General features: G+C 57.1%; 6 protein-coding genes across 6 annotated transcripts; 2 read left to right on the forward strand and 4 right to left on the reverse strand.

The window, feature by feature from the left end:
• Nucleotides 1–305: 305 nt before the first annotated feature.
• SCHCODRAFT_02629172 (uncharacterized protein) lies at nucleotides 306–4636 on the forward strand. Its single transcript, XM_050345514.1, has 20 exons — nucleotides 306–514; nucleotides 577–635; nucleotides 689–911; nucleotides 963–1048; nucleotides 1099–1196; nucleotides 1251–1297; nucleotides 1374–1522; nucleotides 1569–1898; nucleotides 1947–2009; nucleotides 2064–2799; nucleotides 2859–3152; nucleotides 3218–3263; nucleotides 3314–3339; nucleotides 3393–3423; nucleotides 3475–3534; nucleotides 3588–3714; nucleotides 3776–3965; nucleotides 4043–4229; nucleotides 4282–4356; nucleotides 4408–4636. The coding sequence occupies exons 1-20, from the start codon at nucleotides 333–335 to the stop codon at nucleotides 4444–4446; spliced, it is 3048 nt and encodes a 1015-aa protein (XP_050199659.1). The 5' UTR covers nucleotides 306–332; the 3' UTR covers nucleotides 4447–4636.
• SCHCODRAFT_02581236 (uncharacterized protein) lies at nucleotides 4472–7238 on the reverse strand. The gene is made up of 10 exons (XM_050343913.1): nucleotides 7170–7238; nucleotides 6805–7112; nucleotides 6553–6748; nucleotides 6045–6503; nucleotides 5950–5994; nucleotides 5870–5904; nucleotides 5668–5817; nucleotides 5148–5615; nucleotides 4928–5086; nucleotides 4472–4872 (listed from the first exon to the last, which is right to left on the reverse strand). Exons 2-10 carry the CDS (start codon nucleotides 6880–6882, stop codon nucleotides 4741–4743), a joined length of 1722 nt encoding a protein of 573 aa, XP_050199660.1. The 5' UTR covers nucleotides 6883–7112; nucleotides 7170–7238; the 3' UTR covers nucleotides 4472–4740.
• Nucleotides 7239–7249: 11 nt separating this feature from the next.
• On the reverse strand, nucleotides 7250–9929 carry SCHCODRAFT_02629174 (alpha/beta-hydrolase). Its single transcript, XM_003030890.2, has 9 exons — nucleotides 9520–9929; nucleotides 9272–9467; nucleotides 8765–9220; nucleotides 8670–8714; nucleotides 8589–8623; nucleotides 8392–8541; nucleotides 7871–8335; nucleotides 7653–7811; nucleotides 7250–7601 (listed from the first exon to the last, which is right to left on the reverse strand). The coding sequence occupies exons 1-9, from the start codon at nucleotides 9595–9597 to the stop codon at nucleotides 7479–7481; spliced, it is 1707 nt and encodes a 568-aa protein (XP_003030936.1). The 5' UTR covers nucleotides 9598–9929; the 3' UTR covers nucleotides 7250–7478.
• Nucleotides 9930–10028: 99 nt separating this feature from the next.
• Nucleotides 10029–12149, reverse strand: SCHCODRAFT_02504593 (alpha/beta-hydrolase; the record flags this gene model as incomplete). The annotated part of the gene is made up of 9 exons (XM_003030889.3): nucleotides 10029–10151; nucleotides 10203–10361; nucleotides 10414–10878; nucleotides 10935–11084; nucleotides 11132–11166; nucleotides 11214–11258; nucleotides 11310–11765; nucleotides 11815–12010; nucleotides 12063–12149. The coding sequence occupies 9 exons, from the start codon at nucleotides 12147–12149 to the stop codon at nucleotides 10029–10031; spliced, it is 1716 nt and encodes a 571-aa protein (XP_003030935.2).
• A 729-nt stretch (nucleotides 12150–12878) lies between these two features.
• Nucleotides 12879–16580, reverse strand: SCHCODRAFT_02629180 (uncharacterized protein). Its single transcript, XM_050345515.1, has 12 exons — nucleotides 16319–16580; nucleotides 15574–16264; nucleotides 14895–15525; nucleotides 14737–14843; nucleotides 14601–14683; nucleotides 14216–14550; nucleotides 14066–14162; nucleotides 13938–14011; nucleotides 13764–13887; nucleotides 13559–13710; nucleotides 13321–13502; nucleotides 12879–13267 (listed from the first exon to the last, which is right to left on the reverse strand). The coding sequence occupies exons 1-12, from the start codon at nucleotides 16505–16507 to the stop codon at nucleotides 13098–13100; spliced, it is 2835 nt and encodes a 944-aa protein (XP_050199661.1). The 5' UTR covers nucleotides 16508–16580; the 3' UTR covers nucleotides 12879–13097.
• A 355-nt stretch (nucleotides 16581–16935) lies between these two features.
• Nucleotides 16936–17777, forward strand: SCHCODRAFT_02320655 (uncharacterized protein). Its single transcript, XM_050342367.1, has one exon. The coding sequence runs from the start codon at nucleotides 17001–17003 to the stop codon at nucleotides 17586–17588; it is 588 nt and encodes a 195-aa protein (XP_050199662.1). The 5' UTR covers nucleotides 16936–17000; the 3' UTR covers nucleotides 17589–17777.
• Nucleotides 17778–17855: the final 78 nt, after the last annotated feature.

Here is a 17855-nt window from a genome sequence, read left to right on the forward strand (position 1 = left end):
ATTGCCCAAGTAGGCTTGTGGTTACTCGCTGTTAGTCTTGGTCACAATCAACATGCCTTTCCTCATCAAAATCGCCAGCTTGGCAATGGCAAGTCGAACGAAGGGTCTGTTGTTCACTCGCATTTCTGGATAGCTATGTGCGGCTGTAGGTCCACCGACGTCATCGTCACGGGACGGGGACGCGAACTTGGGCCCGCTGCTCGCCGGCTGACGTCCGCCGAGATCGCCAACGGGATGGTTCAGGCGCGTTCTCGGCGCGCGCGTTTGAATTCGGGTGTCGGCCTGGCGTGCGGTACAAAAGCCCCTTGCCTCTTACCACCACCATCCCCTCCATGTCGAGCCCGGGATCCCCCAGGGCGCTGCCCGGATGGCTTGTCGCGCGCGTGCACACCGGCCTCGCGCTGACCGCGTTCGCGAGCGCGCTCTTGTTCGGGTGTATGCTGCACTACAAGAAGATCGTCAAGAATGGCGTCGCGGGGTGGCCCAAGGAGTGGTTCCCCTCGGTGTCAGCGACGTGAGTGGGATCTCGACGCGTTCATCATGATGAGCAAGCGGACTGGCTAATGCGGGGCACAGGATCGGAGATTGGTACCCCGAGCGGAATATATTCCAGATCATGATTGCGCTGACATCCGGTGAGAGGCGCGTAAAGCGCGGCTCGTAATGGTCCTGATTCCCCTCCCTTCAGGTCCCCGGTTCGCGCTGGTGTACTTGCTGTACTGCCTGAACCGGTCGAACACCCTCTTCGTCATAGGCATTCTGAGGACACTGAGCTGCGGCGGATGGGTCTACATAACATCGACGGACGACCATGACATTCACGACGTGTGCATGATCACTTACGTTGTCTTGACTTTGCCGTGGATGATTGGCGGGACCCTGCGTTCGTCTGGAAAGGCTAGAAGATGGAGGTAAGTATAGCGCTGAGCTTGCGGCTGTCGATCTGATTCTGACGCTTGCAGACGAACGGTCGCGTCGACGTTCTTCGCATCACTTTTGCCACTAGGCTACTTCTTCTACCAGCATAAGGTCAAGCGTATACCGGGAGGTGAGTAGCTTACTCGCACCTCGTCCGCGCATGCGCTCATTTGCACGAAGCCTATACGCGATACAGCTTTTTCGAATGGGGCCTTGTCATCCTTGACGTACTCTTCGACGCCGCCGCAGAAGAGGACTTCAGAGCGAACAATATTCAGGCAAGCTGATTTTCTCATGGTTGACCTAGAGAAAATTGTAATAAAATTCTACAGCTCGTCCTTTCAGTCGGGAGTCCGTCCAATGTACCTCTTGAAGAAACGTATGCCCAGATTCACCGCCTCGCATGATACCAGCGGGCGTACAGAGAAATTCAAGCCGATTAACCCCGCATATAGTCACACTCTGGACGTAAAGTCTGCAGCAAACGATCATGGAGGAGCCCTTCAGAGTGCGGTTCAGCCAGCCGTGACAACTGGCCATAATGAACACGGTCGCTCAGCATCGCTTCGCTCCCTTGTAACCTTCGCGTCGGATTTGTACCTTGGTAAGTCTTCGAATCAGGCCCAGAACTAACCCACTCACGACACCAGCCCACACTTTCTGGGCCGTCTTCACCGCCGTCCAGCCCACCCTCTTCTACTTCTCTGTCTGGGAGCTCGCCATTGCGGGCCCTGAACTCGCCATCTTGAGCGTCCTCTCACCCGCCTTACTCGGCTCGCGCATCATTGCCTCCTGGGCGTCCAGCAAGAAAGGGCAAGCTGCGCTGCACGTGCTATCCCTCGCCGCGCTTCTCTCGTACTTGTCATACAGCCCGGTTCACCGGTTGTTTTTGGTGACGCCAAGCACGTCGTTCGTCACCTTGAGGCAGGCGGCGCTGTTGGTGCAGCCAAGGAGGCAAGGGAGGGCGTATCATAGTGTTGGTGAGAGCGAGTGTTTTGTTATGTGACTTTGGGCTGATATATCTGCAGTTTGGTTATTGGGTCTCATATTGTTCTCGCTCGGGAAGTATGCGAATCATTCGAATAGCCCTGGTGAGCTCGACTGTGGACTTCTGGTCTGAGGTCGATCACTGATCTTCGATTAAGTTTGGCCTTTCGTCAACGAAGCGACAGGCGGATACAACAAGACCGGTCTCCTGTTCGCCGTTCTTTGCTGCCTCGAGCTCATTTTGCGCCCTCGAGCAACTTCGGATGTACCTCTCGGGCCTCGCGCCCTGAAATCTTCCGCATCTCGCACATCGAATCAATCCCAGGTGCACTGGCTCTTCGGCGCTCTCCCGCTTGGTGCTCTCACGTTTATCTTGCACGCCTACCTCACCGAGCCCGGTACACTGGCGGCGTGGGCTTGGACGGGCTGGAACGATTACAAGCCTGGCGGACCGCTTCCGCACCATGCTGTGTTGACCTTGCTTGCTATGGCTGTCGGGGCTGCGCTCGCTGTGGCCTCCCTGCGTGGCGAAGTCTCAGATACCCCTGGCGACGTTGCCGGCACCGCGTCCTCCAAGACTACCACTCAACCTCCCGTCCACACCTTCATCGCGTCGCTCCTCACGCATCCTGTCTGGCACGTCCTCGGCAGTGCGGCATCCCTCGTGATGTATCGCTACCGCGGCTGGACTGGCTACGCTGGCAGCCTCGCAGCGGCCGTCTACTGGACTTCGCTGGTACCAAGCGTCGTCTCAAGGGCCGCGTCTACCGGGAAACACGGTCGTACACTGGGGCTGGCGATGTTTGTGTACATCCTGTTCATATTGGCCAGCGTGTGGACGGTGGCGTATGCTTTTGTCCCGGGCGGTATCTACTTGCGTGAGCGGACGGATCTGTGAGTCTTATGCTTCCTGATCCCCTTCTACATAGGCGGTTGATTGACGATGAGCCCAGGGTCATGATTGCCCAGACCGCACTCCTGGCCTCCACGCTCGCGTTTTCCCTTCACAAAGACCAGTCCAACCTCCTAGCCCTCGAGCTACCCAAGCCCGCCCGCCTGCGTGCATACGGCACGCTCGCCCTCCTTTGCATCCTAGGTCTGGCGACGTCGCTGTACCGCCAGCCCATGGCCGCGCCGCGGCCGTACAACGCGGGCCCAAGGATCGTGACCGCGGGGATATGGACGGTGCACTTCGGGTTCGATAATGAGGGGCGGGATAGCCAGAGGTTGATTGCGCAGCTTGCGGAGTGAGTGGTGATTTCTGTGGTCTTTGTGTCATGGGTCGAGGATGGATGCTAAAGTGGATGACTAGCGATATGCGGCTGGACGTTCTGGGCTTGTTGGAGACGGATCTGCATGTAAGGCGCTGGGTTTTGCGTATGACAATAGTGCTGATGGTTTTGAACAGCGTACCGTCTTCGGAAATCGGGACTTGTGAGCATCTGGACTTGCACGGCGGCAGGAATGCTGAATAGATCGCATTATAGGTCGAGATATATGGCGGAGGAGAAAGGCTACGTGAGCAAACCGCTGGCATCTCATGATGCCTTGCGTTGACCCGATGACTAGTTTGTCGACATTGGGCCGGGACCGAACAAGCACACCTGGGGTGCCGTCCTTCTGTCCAAGGTATGCCGCCTTCGTCCGTTCTCTGCACCCAGGACTGATTTCTTCTGTCACAGTTTCCCATCAAGAACTCGACACATCATCTCCTACCATCGCCTCACGGCGAATTGGCGCCTGCGATTACTGCCATTTTAGACGTCTGGGGTACGGACGTCATGGTCGTGGTCTCGCACAACGGACAAAGTAAGCATCTTTTCGTTGCCCACCTGCCTTATTCATCCTCGACACTGACACGTACACGCAGAGGAAGACAGACTCGACCGCCAGCTGCAAAGCACAGAGCTCGGGCGACTGATGGCAGAGGCGTATCCCATGCCGACCATATTCCTCGGCTATGTCGTGACGCGGCCTCACGCGCAGAAGCCCAACCCGTACCGCTACCTCGTCGAAGACGGCCGGATGTACGACATCGACGAGGAGGACAAGGACCGATGGTGAGTACCTTTCCCTTCTTGCTAACGTGCTTGCTTCGGGTTGCGCTTTCCGATGCGAGGTCTCATCTCACCAATAGGTGCGAGTATATCATGTACCGCGGCCTCTATCGCACTGCGTACGCCCGCGTGTCCCGGGGTGTTGTCACGGACACGGAGATGCAGATCGGGCAATTCGTGGTGCCCAAGCATGGCGAGACGACGAGCGATCTGTCGTTCGAGGAGCGGTACCTTCGCTCCTATAGGGAGGATCTGCCGGTGGAACACGTACGTCTGCGCTGCCGTTACTACTCTTCACTGCTCATCGCTAGCCTTGCAGTGGTTCCCCGACGAGTACTACGGCAACAAGCACGAAGGCGGGAAGAACAAGCACTTCTATCATGTCTTCGACACGGTAAGTACCCTCGGGCATTGACGTGACTGTATAGAAGCTGACAACTTTCAGCCCTTGTACTATCGCCTCCCGGAAGGCGCACGCGTGTAGATGCACCAAAAATCTCTTCAGTCCACGATCTAAGTATCCATCTGCATCATCTTGTCGTGCTACGCTACTGAACGGACTATGCTCTGCACTGTATTTCTTGCTGGTCTATATGCACGGACAATATATTTATGTCATTCTGACTGTCGCAGTGGATTTTGCGTCAGCCCATTGGCACAGATTGATGACTCTATCGCCGCCGGAGCAAAGCAAGCCTAAGGGGGAACGAGCTATGATCTTAGGCCGGGACTACGATAACTTATAAGTGGTGTACGTGTGAGTGTCCGCGTTCATCATCTAGAGGTCGTCTTCAATACAGCGCTTGTCAGTTCCTACGGTCGGCTGGGCACTGACTTGGGTGCCATCGGACTTCGGGAAGATGACCACATCATCATCGATCTCGCACTGTGTGTCATCGCCGGTAGGCAGCTGAGAACGGAAGTCAGTCGACGTCGAAGATATAACCTTGCTCGACTGGACGTACCGAGCCGTCAGCAAAATACTGCTTGATAGCGTTGATCGTGCAGGTCGACTTCTCCGCCAACGACGTATGGCCGAAGCCGTTCTGCGTGACGAGGACGGCTTTGTCACCAAGTATGCTGGCCACGCGCTGCGAGTTGCTGTAAGGGGTGATCGGGTCGACCTGCAAGGTAAACCTCGTTAGTGGGAAGGGCTAATACTTTATCACTAGACTACCAACTCACCTTATTCCCGATAATCAGCACCGTATTCTTCGGCTTGCTATCCCAAGGGCCCGTAAAACGCTCCACGGCCCTCGCAGGCCACGCATAGCAGAGCTTTGCAGGAATAACGTGCCACCGGGGGCCGAATATGGGAGACACGTCTCGCGAGGCGTTCGCGATGCCCTCGAAGCTGTCGCGCATGGTCTGGTTCCCTGCGTCGATGGCATCACCGCAGTATATCGACTCCGTCCCGAAGACGGGCGGCGCGGTGATGTTGTACTTGAGGGGCACGAGCTTGGCGGCGACGTCTGAGGGGACCGTGGAGTTAGATGAGAGGGAGTCGAGGGACTGCGCCCAAGCGGAGAGCGTATCGGCGACGGAGGACCATTGCGGTGGCAAATAGAGGGTGCTCCAGAGCCATTCGCGGGCCTCGGAGGAGGTGAGGGTCTGGGACATGTCGGCGCCGGACTCAAGCAGGTTGTGAGCGCGCTGTGGAAGGTGGTGAGTCGGGGAAATAATATTACGACGAGGGAGTACTCACATCGAAAAGGTCCCGGACGTATTGCACGACGTCCGCGCCGGTACTGGTATCGTTTTGAGCGAGGGGGCAGCTGCCCTTGCCGGCTTGCGCGCAGGCGTCGGCGAAGCCAGTGAAGGTCTCGTCGGTGTTGAGCATGTTGTTCGGGTAGTACTGGAAGCAATCTAGGTTAGCGACTGACAAGCCGAATCTGAAGCAAGCCTACATGAATAGATGGCTCGGTCCAGTAGATTTCGGGATCTACACGAGTGAGAGCCAAACCTCAATGGAATGCATAGTACTCACTCATACAACCGTCGAGGACAACATGCCCGACGCGCTCGGGGAACACTGAAACCGTTGCTCAGTTCAAAGGCGGGCGAAGGCAAGGGGAGACTTGCGATTAATGAAGACGAAGCCAATCGTCGTCCCATACGAGATACCCCAGTAATTGACCTCTTGCACCCCCGGGTCGAGATAATCCGCAAGCGTCGCAATATCGCGCGCCGTAGCGACAGTCCCCACATATCGCAGTATCTTGCCATCCGCATCGGCTTTGACACAGCGCTCCGCAAGCTCCCGGTACTTCGCGTCCATCTCATCGATGTGAGAGTAGAACTGCTCGACCTGATCGTCGTCGGTCAAGTTCCCGTGGATCTCGATCCCCGTGGCCTCGAGCGTGCCGTTGAAGAACTCGTTGTACTCGTCCGCGCTGGAGAAGCAGGAGATCGCGCCTGGGACGGTGTTGCCTTGCGAGCCGCGCGGGTCCCAGGCGACGATGTCGTAGTGGTTGCCTACGGCGGCGCGGAGTTGGGTGCCGTTCATGAGGAGGAAGCCGACGCCGGAGATGCCTGGTCCGCCTGAGTAGCTGTTAGAAGGTTGCAGATGCTTGATTGAAGGAGAATTTACCTGGATTGACGAACATCGTTCCCCAGCGCTCTTCCGGGGCGGGATCCTTCGCGAGTGCGAGCTTCGCAGTGCCCGCCGATTCGTCTGCATAGTCGAGAGGCACCTCGTAGAACCCGCAAGTGATGTTGGTCGCGTCGGCAAAGCTGTATAGAGGGTTGAGGTCGCTGCACGAAGACCATTCAACCTCAGATCCGCGCTGCAATTCAAGGTCAACTATGATGTCGTGACAAGCATGTGAAGACTGATTGTGACCTTCGTAGCAGTAGCATCAGCAGCACCGACGGCTAAAGCGCACGCGCCCAAAAGCACCGCGGAAGCCGCAGCAAACATGCTGTAGGAGTCAAGTTGGGCAAGCCTGAGACTGTACGATGTTGCCCTCTTATACAGGACGGCTCTTGGTGACCTAACATCTGCGGCTGCTTCCCGTCTTATGACTAGAATGGTTAGCTGGGTATTACACTCCGAAGGTAACACGCTGTTAAGCTACGTCGGCAATCGTCGTGTCAGCACGCTGACGATGGAACACGAGCGACGTTTTCGACGGCGGGACGGCGGGGTAGCTGCGAGTCACTGTTTCACCAGGCGATATAATATTGAGAGACTGGAAGTCAACTTGCAGGAGACTTAAACATGCTATAGCTCTCTGAAAAGAATTCCAGGAGGACAGGGACATCGAGTGCGCTGACAGGTTGCAAGTGTAATCAGTGAGGTTGAATTTCGACATGAGCGCACGAAGCAAGCGATCCCGTGCCTTCGATGGTCGAGGTCCACTGATCATCACGAGTGTAAACTAGGACCCATCGCCTTCAACACCATGATGAAGAATCCTATTGATATGCCCGTCACCGTGATGAGATCAGTAATGTCCGACGTTCAGCCCAAGGTCCACGAAGAGACAGAGTTCATCTAGTACTCTACACGTCCCTCTAGCCAGCCTTGTAGGTAGCGTCCAGGATACTCCGCCTCACGCTGGCTTGCGTCACGTTCGGGTTGGGGAATAGGACGACGCTATCGTCTATCTCGCACACTGTGGCATCGTTCTCAGGTAACTTAGGAAGTCTGTGTCAGGTGCGCTCGCCGACGAGTTGCGGATTACTCACCGAGCCTTCAGTGAAGTATTTGTTGATGATGCCGATTGTACAGCTCGACTGCTCCGCCAACGACGTATGACCAAGCCCGTCCTGTCTCACAAGAACGGCACTGTCTCCAAGTAAGTCGGCCATGAGCTGTGCGTTCTTGAATGGCGTGATCGGATCGGCCTGGAGGACGTCAGATATCAGTCGAGAGCATACCACGTAGGTGAACAACAACTGCTCACCGTATTCCCTATGATAAGAACCGGATTCTTAGGCTTGTTGTCCCACGGGCCCGTGTAGCGCTCGACAGCGCGCACCGGCCAGGCGAAGCACGCATTCCCAGAATTACCCCACTGCGGCCCGAACAAAGGTGACACGTTCTCCGACGCTGACACGATTGCATCGAACCCATCCCGCATCGTCATGTTGCCCGCGTCGACGACGTCGCTGCAGAGTATCGCCTCGTTCGCATGCGACGGTACCACACTGAAGTTGGTCTTCATCGACGAGAGCTCCGCCGCGATCTCTGCTGGTACGCTCTCGTTGGCAGCGAGCGCCTCAAGCGCGAGACCCCAGTCGTGGAGGAGGCCGGCGGCGGAGGACCAAGTTTGCGTCAATTGCAACGTGTTGTAGAGGTTGACGCGCGCCTCGGCAGACGTGGGCACCTGGCTCATGTCGGCGCCTCCGATTGTGAGGTTGTGAGCGAGCTATGGGGGTGTATCAGCAGGGCTGATCCGAGAGAGTGAAAAAGGGAAGGACATACATCAAGCATGTCTTGGAAATGTTGCTCGATATCCGCGGCCGTGTCATTGTCGTTCTTAACGAGCGGACAGCCTGCCTTTCCGGCCATAGCGCAAGCGGCGGTAAACCCAGCGAAGGTCTCGTCACTGGATTCGAGGCTATTGAGGAAGTACTACGAACAGTCCATGCGCGGTCCTCGCAGTGATAAACTGAACTCACTTGAGTACTGGGTTCGGTCATGTAGAGGATAGGATCTAGAGAGGTTAGTACAGTACCGGCTTACGCAACGAAGGAGCATACCCATGCAGCCATCGAGGACGACACGCCCAACGCGCTCAGGAAACACTGAATCAAGGTAAGTAACGTGCTCAAGTACGAAGGTCTGGGTACCTCACTGTTCACGAAGGTAATCCCAAGCATCGTCCCGTACGAGACACCCCAGTAGTTGATCCCTTGCACACCAGGTTCCAAGTAGTCCGCAAGAGACACGAGATCGCGTGCCGTAGCCGCCGTCCCGATATAATGCAGCGTATCCCCATTCTTGCCCGCTGCGCACCGCTGTCCTTCGCCCTTGAGCTTCGCCTCCATCTCGCCTACATGCGAGTAAAGCTCGGCTACCTGGTCGCCGTCGCTGAGGTTGCCCTTGATGTCTATACCGGTTACCTGGAGGGTACCATTGTAGTACTCGTAGTACTCAGCAGCGCTGTTGAAGCACGTAGGAGGTCCTGGATCGGTGAAGCCATCGGACCCGCGAGGGTCCCAGGAGACGAGGTCGTAGTTGCCGCCCGTTATGGCACTGAGGTTCGCGCCGTACTCGACGACAAACGCCACGCCTGAGTTACCTGGGCCGCCTGGACGGCATCAGAGGAGATGAACCTGAAACCGAAAAGATAAGGTCAGACCAGGGTTGACGAACAGGGTGCCGACGCGCTCCCCCGTGGCGGGATACTTGACCACGGCAAGCTTCGCAGTGCCCACGGTCTCGTCAGCGTAGTCGAGGGGCACTTCGTAATATCCGCATGTGATGTTCTGGGCATCCCCAGCGCTGTATTGAGGGTCGAAGTCGCCGCACGAGAACCATGCTACCCCCGCGTTGCGCTGGGGGGCTTGGTGAGCCAGGGAGCGCGTATATTGGAGCTGAGATACGTACAGCTGTCGCGGACGATCCAAGTGCCTGACCGGCAACAATTATCACACCAGCTGGAAACAAGCTCGTAGTCCGCGCCATGGTTCTTGTGGTGACAGAGGGCGTCGACTGATCAACCACGAGTCGTCTGCCCCTTATACCTCCTCGCCTTGACTACAGTGATCCCCAATCGCTTGCCAGGATGGTTTGATCGTGCCGTGCCAGTGAGAACGTCGTACCGCCTTGATGTCGACGACAAATTAGAATTGTATTAACGCACCCTCGAGTAAGGTTAGGCAGTGCAGCCCTTGAAGATTCAGAGTGGCAAGGTTAGCGACCGGCAACCCTTGCCCGATGACTTACTTTCCATAGATCTTGATTATCACCAGCTGTGAGGTTTGATGGTGCCATGACACGAAGGCATACGAGCAGTGAGCGCAGTGGTATGAAAAAGGGCCCGGGTTGTCGTGTCTCATCATTAAAGCGTCCAAATCACAGCAAGAGTTCACATTGACTTGCTGGATCTCAGCCATCTAACGAGCCTTCTCCGCGTCAGCCAACATGCTGAGCCTCACGCTGGCTTGCGTCACACTAGAATTGGGGAACAGCACGACGCTGTCGTCGATCTCGCATTCTGTATCGTCGCCTTCCGGTAGCTGTAGGTATTTGGGTGAGATGCGCTCGCCTACGACTTGTATACCACATACCGAGCCTTGAGTGAAGTACTTGTTGATGATGCCGACAGTGCAGCTGAACTTCTCCGCCAGCGACGTATGACCGAGCCCGTCCTGCTTCACCAGAACGGCGCTGTCCCCGAGCAAGTTGGCCATGAGTTGCGCATTTTTGAACGGAGTGACTGGATCGGCCTGGGGTTACAGACATCAATCGATATCTTGCAGCACCAAGGATCAAGCTCACCGTGTTCCCGATGATCAGCACCGGATTCTTGAGCTTGTTATCCCATGGTCCCGTGTAGCGTTCAACAGCGCGCGCCGGCCACGCGAAGCAGGCATTGCCAGCATCACCCCAGACGGGTCCGAACAGAGGCGACACGGTTTCCGACGCAAATACGATAGTATCGAAGCCGTCGCGCATTGTCATATTGCCCGCGTCGACGGCGTCGCCGCAGGATATCGCCTCATACGCATACGAAGGTATCAAGCTCAGGTTAGGCTTGAGGAAAGAGAGCTCCGCAGCGATGCCTGGTGGCACGCTCTGGTTGGCAGCAAGACCCTCGAGCGCCAACCCCCAGTCGCGGATGACGCTGGCGACCGTGGCCCATGCGCTTGGGAAGTACATGATGGAGTAGAGATTGGCGCGAGCTTCAGCGGATGTGGGGATTTCGCTCATGTCGGCACCTGCCACCGTCAAGTCGTGGGCGAGCTGTAGACATGTATTGATGAGATGAGATTGCATTGGTAGAGCAGAGTCGGACTCACGTCAAGGAGGTCTTGGACTCTCTTCTCAATGTCTGCAGCCGTGTCGTTGTCGCCCTTCACGAGCGCGCAGCCTGCCTTTCCGGCCAGAGCGCAACCTGCGGCAAAGCCGGCGAACGTCTCATCGCTCGATTCGAGCGCGTTAGGGTAATACTGTGCACTGTTCATGTGTTTCAAGATCGACAACACGTCCAACTCACCTGAGGGCTTGGTCTGTCTGTATATAGGATGGGGTCTGAAGAGGTCAGCTGTCTCTCTTGACATGAAAGTAAACGGTCGTACCCATGCAACCGTCTAGAATAACACGTCCAACGCGATCAGGAAACACTGGCATTCAGGTTAGGCGGTTGTAACGACATGGAGATGGAGAGGCCGTACTGTTGACAAACGTGAGCCCCAGCATTGTGCCATATGAGATACCCCAGTAGTTGATCTCTTGCACGCCGGGTTCGAAGTAGTCCGCCAGAGCCACGATATCGCGCGCTGTAGCGGCCGTGCCAAGGTACTCAAGAGTCTGTCCGTTCTTGTGATCTGCGCAGCGCTGGCCTTCACCTATGTATTTGGCCTCCATCTCGTCGACATGCGAGTAGAAGCTAGCGATTTGGTCGTCGTCTCGGAGCTGGCCTCTAATCTCAATCCCTGTGAGCTGAAGCGTGCCGTTGAAGTACTCGTAATAGTCGGCGGCGGTGTTGAAACAAGCAGGGGGCCCTGGCTCGGTGTGTCCCTCCGATCCACGCGGATCCCAGGAGACGATGTCGTAGTTGCCGCCTGTCACGACGCTGATGTTCGGGCCAAAGCCAACGACGTACTCGACACCTGAGCCTCCCGGGCCACCTGAAGGGTATCAGAAGACAATTTCAACCCCAAGATATTCAGAACACACCAGGATTGACGAAGAGGGTACCCCAGCGCTCCTCAGCGGCGGGATATCTAGCCACGGCCAGCTTTGCAGTGCCCGCGGTTTCGTCGGCCCAGTCGAGGGGCACTTCATAGTAGCCGCAGGTGATGTTTTGGGCGTCGCCAACGCTGTACTGAGGGTCGAATCTGCTGCAGGGAAACCAGTCTATGCCCGCGTCGCGCTGGAATGTACGGTTAGCCAAAGGACATGCATTCAGGCGTGGTCATACATACAGTACTCGCGGGAGCAGCGAGCACACGAAATGCTCTCCCGACAACGACGGCAATCACAAATGAAGTAGGTTTCGGAGCCATGGTCATCAAGCGGCGAGAGGCAGGTTGACTTTGCGCAACGATCCGCCTCCTCCGCCTTTATACTGTTCATCACGCTGTTGTAGTCAATGACCGTCAGCTGGCCTGGCGGTAAAAGGTACTGCGAGCATAGTGCTGCCTCTATAGCCTGTGATCAGATGGACGCAGTAATCATCTCGAGGCAGGGTAACCCGTGCAGTAAGGCCGCAGAATGGCAGATTAGCGCCCGTCAGACGCTACCCGTGCACTCACTTATGCTGTTGCGACGGAAGACCGCAGCAGAGGCGCGCACTTTGGCTGTCGTCTTCGGCCATACAGCGTTAAGAGGCCGGACAGTACGTCTCGACAATCAACAGCCGACGTCGAATGCGGGCTCTTGGGCCAGATGCAGAGATATCCTACCAGGAGCCAGTACCTGATGCAGGCTGCGTCGAGGTTAGGTTGAAGTGAAGTGCCCGCGTACCTTGTATGTAGTAACAACAATATTCTGAGCACGCGCTGTTGGACGTTGAAGGATGAACCCCCGCGGAAGTCCCATGTATCGAGAACGAGAGACTAGTCAGTTTGTCATTAAAAGCATTGGAGGTAGCCTGAACATTTCAGAGAGAAAGGATATATGTTCAAGATGAGAGCGAGAAAAGAAAGTAAAAATCCGGTGATCTCCGCGAACAAGCATGGCCATCACAAGAGTAAACAAGGACCCACCACCCCTTCCCTCGTCAGGCAAATACCAACGAACTCCTCATCTCACCAGCCCTACGTTGCAAGCACAGCAAGTTACATGTATACAGCGAATACAGTGCTAATGAATACAACAGGCAATTCTACTCTAGGAGGATACTAAAAACTGTACAGCGCGGCGACACCCCGGCGCCACTTCGTGTCTTAACGACTTTCCGCTCTATCACGTCTCAATAGCTACCCCTCATATCTGCGGCAGCACCGACCCGGATTCCCTTATGTTGCCTTCACAAACGCCCCAAGCACATTCAGCACCTCCTCGGGGTCGAGCTTCCAGCGCGCTTCCGTGCCCTTCCCGCTCGTCGAGCACGTCTCCGCCTGATCGAAGTCGTTCATACGGCGCAGCAGCTTCTCGTCGCCGCTGATGACGAGGGCAAAATCGAGGTCTGAAACGAAGATTCAGCTTATCTCCTGCTGTAGGAGACGCTCGAGCTCTCACCTCCCGGATCCAGCGCACCATCCACATCCCTCATCCACGCGGCACGTCCCGCAAGGGGCGAGTGCGCGGGTCCGCCAGGGTGCATGATCGCCCCGACCGCGGTCGAGCGCGAGATGTTGTTCGGCAGGACAAGGAAGGAGTTCGCGCCCGGGATGATGCGCAGGCCAAAGCGCTCGCCAAGGCTGGAGGAATTTGTTAGTGCATGCTCTTCTCCTGTGGTGCAGGCAAGTAAGCTCACCTATCGAAGATATGGTTCTGCGCCTCCGCCGCCTGCCAGCGCGCCCACTGGCGGTCGGGCGAGTCGGTCGGCTTCGAGGGGTCGGTCCAGAAGCGCCAGACGAGCGAGGCCTCGCGTTCCTCAACGACCGCGCCGGGCGTGCGCTCGGTGAACTGGAAATTGGGTCAGAGGATGCACTGGTGTGTGCAAGAAGGCATTGACTTACGTAGTTCAAGATCTCCAGCGCCGACGCCTTCCACGTCAAGTTGAAGTTAGCAACCATGTTGATCCACTCGCCCGTGTTGTTGGGGCCGGAGCCGAGCGTCTTGATGAAGCACCCGTTCTCAGCGCTGAGGATCGGTCAGCGTTTGCTTTGTCCATTCACTCCTTTCCCGCTCACATAATCCCCAACCTCGGAATCCTGTCTGCAATCCTCTGCAGCACGCTCCGCGGCAGACCGCTCATGAGCCAGACCTTGAAGGAGAACGATGAGCAGACTGCTTGTGAACAACAGGTGGTCAAGCGCACCTCATTGCGCTTGTCCGCGACCAACTTCTCCAAGATTTCGAGCGCGGCCTCCGGAGGGTCAAACCGATTGTCCAACAGCGCATCCCTCGACACATCCCTTCCAACATTAATCAGCTCATTGACCCCTTACCACGCAACCCATCCACTCACCTCTTATATAACGTTCCCTCCAAATCAATAAACAGCATCCTTTTCGACGAATGCTTATACCTCGGCACTACGCGATGCGCATCCAGCACGGTCACGTCCTCAACATCCGGCTGGATGTGCTCCAGATGCGCACGCACGCAGCGCGAGAGGAACGAGGTAACGAAGGCCTGCGCGGTCTGCGTGATGACGTGGTTGTGCAGGTCCTCCCAGCGGGAGAGGGCCTCATCGTCGGACATGGTGAGCGCCTGGGCCAGTGCGGAGGAGGTGCCGCGGGCGTCCCAGGGGTTGATGGCGATGCAGGAGCGGAAGCCGCTGTAGCTGTAGCTGCCGGTAAACTGGGGGAGGAGTTAGAGAAAGGATGTTGCGATGGGGTAGTTTGACGAACCTCGCTGAGGACGAGAGGGCGATGGCGACCCTCTTGACATTCGACGAACTCGTGGGCACGGAGGGCCATGCCCTCGCGAAGACCTTGAGGAAACGGATGAGCCATCGCTCGAAACGGTCAGCGGACCGAGGCTTACTGGTCACGAGGAAGACATCAGCGACTGTCAAAAGGGCGAGGTACTGCGAGAAGGTAAGATCCTGGGTGTGGAGGAAGACTATAGGCTGATAAGTGAGCGTCGAGAATCTGTAGCATCGTTAGCAAACAAAGACTACCTTTCAAAAGCAGCGCACTCACTTCGAGTTCACATGCGCTACCAGATCGCTGACGCCCCCGCCGACCTCGTTCGCTTCCGTCGTCTGCAATGCAACCTGAATGAGGACCACCTTCCCCTGCCACTCCGGATTGCGCTCCAAGAACATGTCGAACGCCTGGATCTTCTGTCTGACACCCTGAATCCCATCCAACTTATCGCGCCCCACAATCATCTTCATCCCCGCGTACCGCTGCTGCAGCACGTTCACCCACTCCGCGACCTCCGGGTCCTTCTTCCGCTTCTCGAGTTGGTTCACGTCGATGCCCATCGGGTACACGCCGACGTCGACGAAGCGACCCTTCGTCGAGCCGTTGGGCTGCGGGCCGGGCACCGGGCCGTCGGGGACCTGAATGCCTTTGGGCAGTGCCTCGTAGGAGAGGATGCGGGAGACGGTCTGGCGGAAATGACGCGCGAAGTTGGCGGTTTGGAAGCCGACGAGGTCCGCGCCAAGGACACCCTTGAGCAATTCGTGGCGCATGGGGAGCACCTTGAAGATCTCGCTGGAGGGGAAGGCGACGTGCATGAAGAAGCCGATGGGGACGTTGTGCGGGAGCTTGGGGTGCTGTCGGAGCAGAAGGGGTAGCATCATGAGGTGGTAGTCGTTCACGAAGACTAGGGTCGGTTAGCGAGGAGGACGGGATGGGCGAAGGATCTACTTACTGACATCGCCCTCTTTCCAGTTGTCGGCGATGACGTCGGCGAAGCGCTTGTTTACGGCGACGTACTGCTTGAAGGCGGACGACTGGAAGAATTGGGTGGTCTTTGGGGCATCGGGGATGACATAGTGCAGGCACGGCCATAAGACCTGGTGGCAGAACTCGTCGTAGCACTTCTCAAACTCGTCGTCCGGAATCCAGACGGGCAAGCTTTGGTGGTCCTTAGCCATCCGCCGGTCGATATCGCGACGAAGTTTCGGGGAGCAAGAGTCTGTCTGCATACCGAGCGTGCCGACCCAGACCTTGCGCTTGAGGCGCGTCCCGACGGACTCGATCGCGTTGCGGAGTCCTCCATTACAGTGCGGGTTGGACTCGACGTGCCAGGGCTCGACGTTCGTGGTGCCGTTCTGCTCGCCTGATCGGCGCGCCTGCGATTGCGACCGCGAGTGGCGGCGCTGCATGCGCGTCGGGGACGTCGCGGCGGACAGCTGGCGCCTCAGTGTCGCGTTCATGTGCGCTGATTGCGCGCCCGGGCCTGTCGGGCCGCGCGACAGCGGCGGTCGCTGCGCCTCTGGCAGCTCCCCGACGGCCTTCGACACTGCGCGCAGGGTGTTAGTCGTCGCAGTGCGGTTGAAGCCCGCGAAGGGGTTCCCTGGTTCTTCTCGCGGCGAGAGGGACGGCGTGCCATGGCGCGTCTGGGGATCGTCCGATCAGCTTGCGCACTCCGTCATATCGCGATCGGTGCGCACCTTGTCCTTCAGATCCTCTACGATACTCTTCAGGGGACCGCCTCGCAGGGGCTGCGGCGTGAGGGCCGCGGCGGCCTCTTCAGTGATCGGGGCCTTCTCTGGCGTCTCTGGGATGTCCTCTCCGAGCACGGCGGTCTCGGGGAGGAAGAGGGAGGCGATGATGACGCTGTGGTTGCGGAAGAGACTCATTGCTGGCGAGCGACGCTTGCTCAGCACTTGCTTATGAGGGAGATGGCGGTCGGGAGGAAGAAGCAAACTAGGCGAACTGGAGATCCGCTTGTAGCCTGGAGCGCGTTCGCTTGCCGCTTGCGAGAATCAGACGTCAAGAATGCGCTCATGACCGCGGAGAAACGAAACGGCGAGAATATGCCAGACCCGGCTTGGCGGCATCGTCCGCTCACTGACTGGCCCAGGACTCGGAGGAGAAGTGCCTACACCTACAGAACATTACGGTATACTGTTGTGCAGTGCGGCTGTACAGTATTTTACGACGTTTATGCTGCACGCTTGAGAGGCACAGGAGATTCCCACTTTTGCGCTTGCATGCCTGCAACGCCACACGGAGCCATATACAGCAAAATGACGTCCCGAGAAAGGCACGCGTTGGCCATAAAATGCATGTTGATCTCCGACCATCGTTCCCTTCGTCCTCGACGTACTTCCGAGAGCCTTGATCTGAACGATGCCAGCGCGACCAGACAGGCTGTTACATGACGAACAAGTAAACTTTTCCCTGGCCCGTAATAGGGCAAGCTCCCGCAGCGGCCCTCGAACCGCGGCAGCCCGGAGCCCCGGACTGACCCGCCAGGCATGTGCTCCCCGCAAGGCCCATATAGCTCATCCCAAACCTGGACAAACGGTCAGTTTCCCAGCCCGATCGCAGCGATCCAGTCCACAGCTCAAGCGGCGCGATGCGAGCCCATCGACGTGGTTCGCCCGACGCATAGCTTGCGGCGTTCTACCTTCTCGACGCAGTTTCATATTCATTGAAGGCGGTACGCCGATTCGATGCGGCGACACACTCATCGAGGACGACACACTGATCAATGAACTCTACATCCTGATCACGACAGATCGCCGCAGGAATCGTAGGGAAGCTCGCCAGAAAGACACCGATATCGAAAGAACGCCATCGATGCAAACGAACGTTCTTCATCTGCTGCGCAGGTTTGTGGGCGGTGCTGTTGGCAATCGACGTCGTGATGTAAGAGAGCGAGCTGAGGGCTTTACGCTCACGGTGGCGCACGATGGCAAGCAACTTACGTCCTGATTAGACCCATCGATGGGTTGTGCGTCGATGAACTCGGCCTCATCGGGTGGCTTGGTGAGTGTTATTTGGACTCGACAGATAGGCTGTAGCGACTCTGAAGAGCCGTCTACGGCCGACGGAAGATTCCTGCAAACGCCACAAAGGTGCTGCCACTAAATCAAGAAACCTTCACCACAGAATGGTCACAACGCGCGACGGGAATATGCTTATAACATCACGAGGATGCCACCCATCCAGTGTGGCCCTGCCTCCCCTCGCTGACGACTC

The sequence above is a fragment of the Schizophyllum commune genome, assembly GCF_000143185.2.
Source record: "Schizophyllum commune H4-8 unplaced genomic scaffold SCHCOscaffold_7, whole genome shotgun sequence".
Taxonomy (NCBI): domain Eukaryota; kingdom Fungi; phylum Basidiomycota; class Agaricomycetes; order Agaricales; family Schizophyllaceae; genus Schizophyllum; species Schizophyllum commune.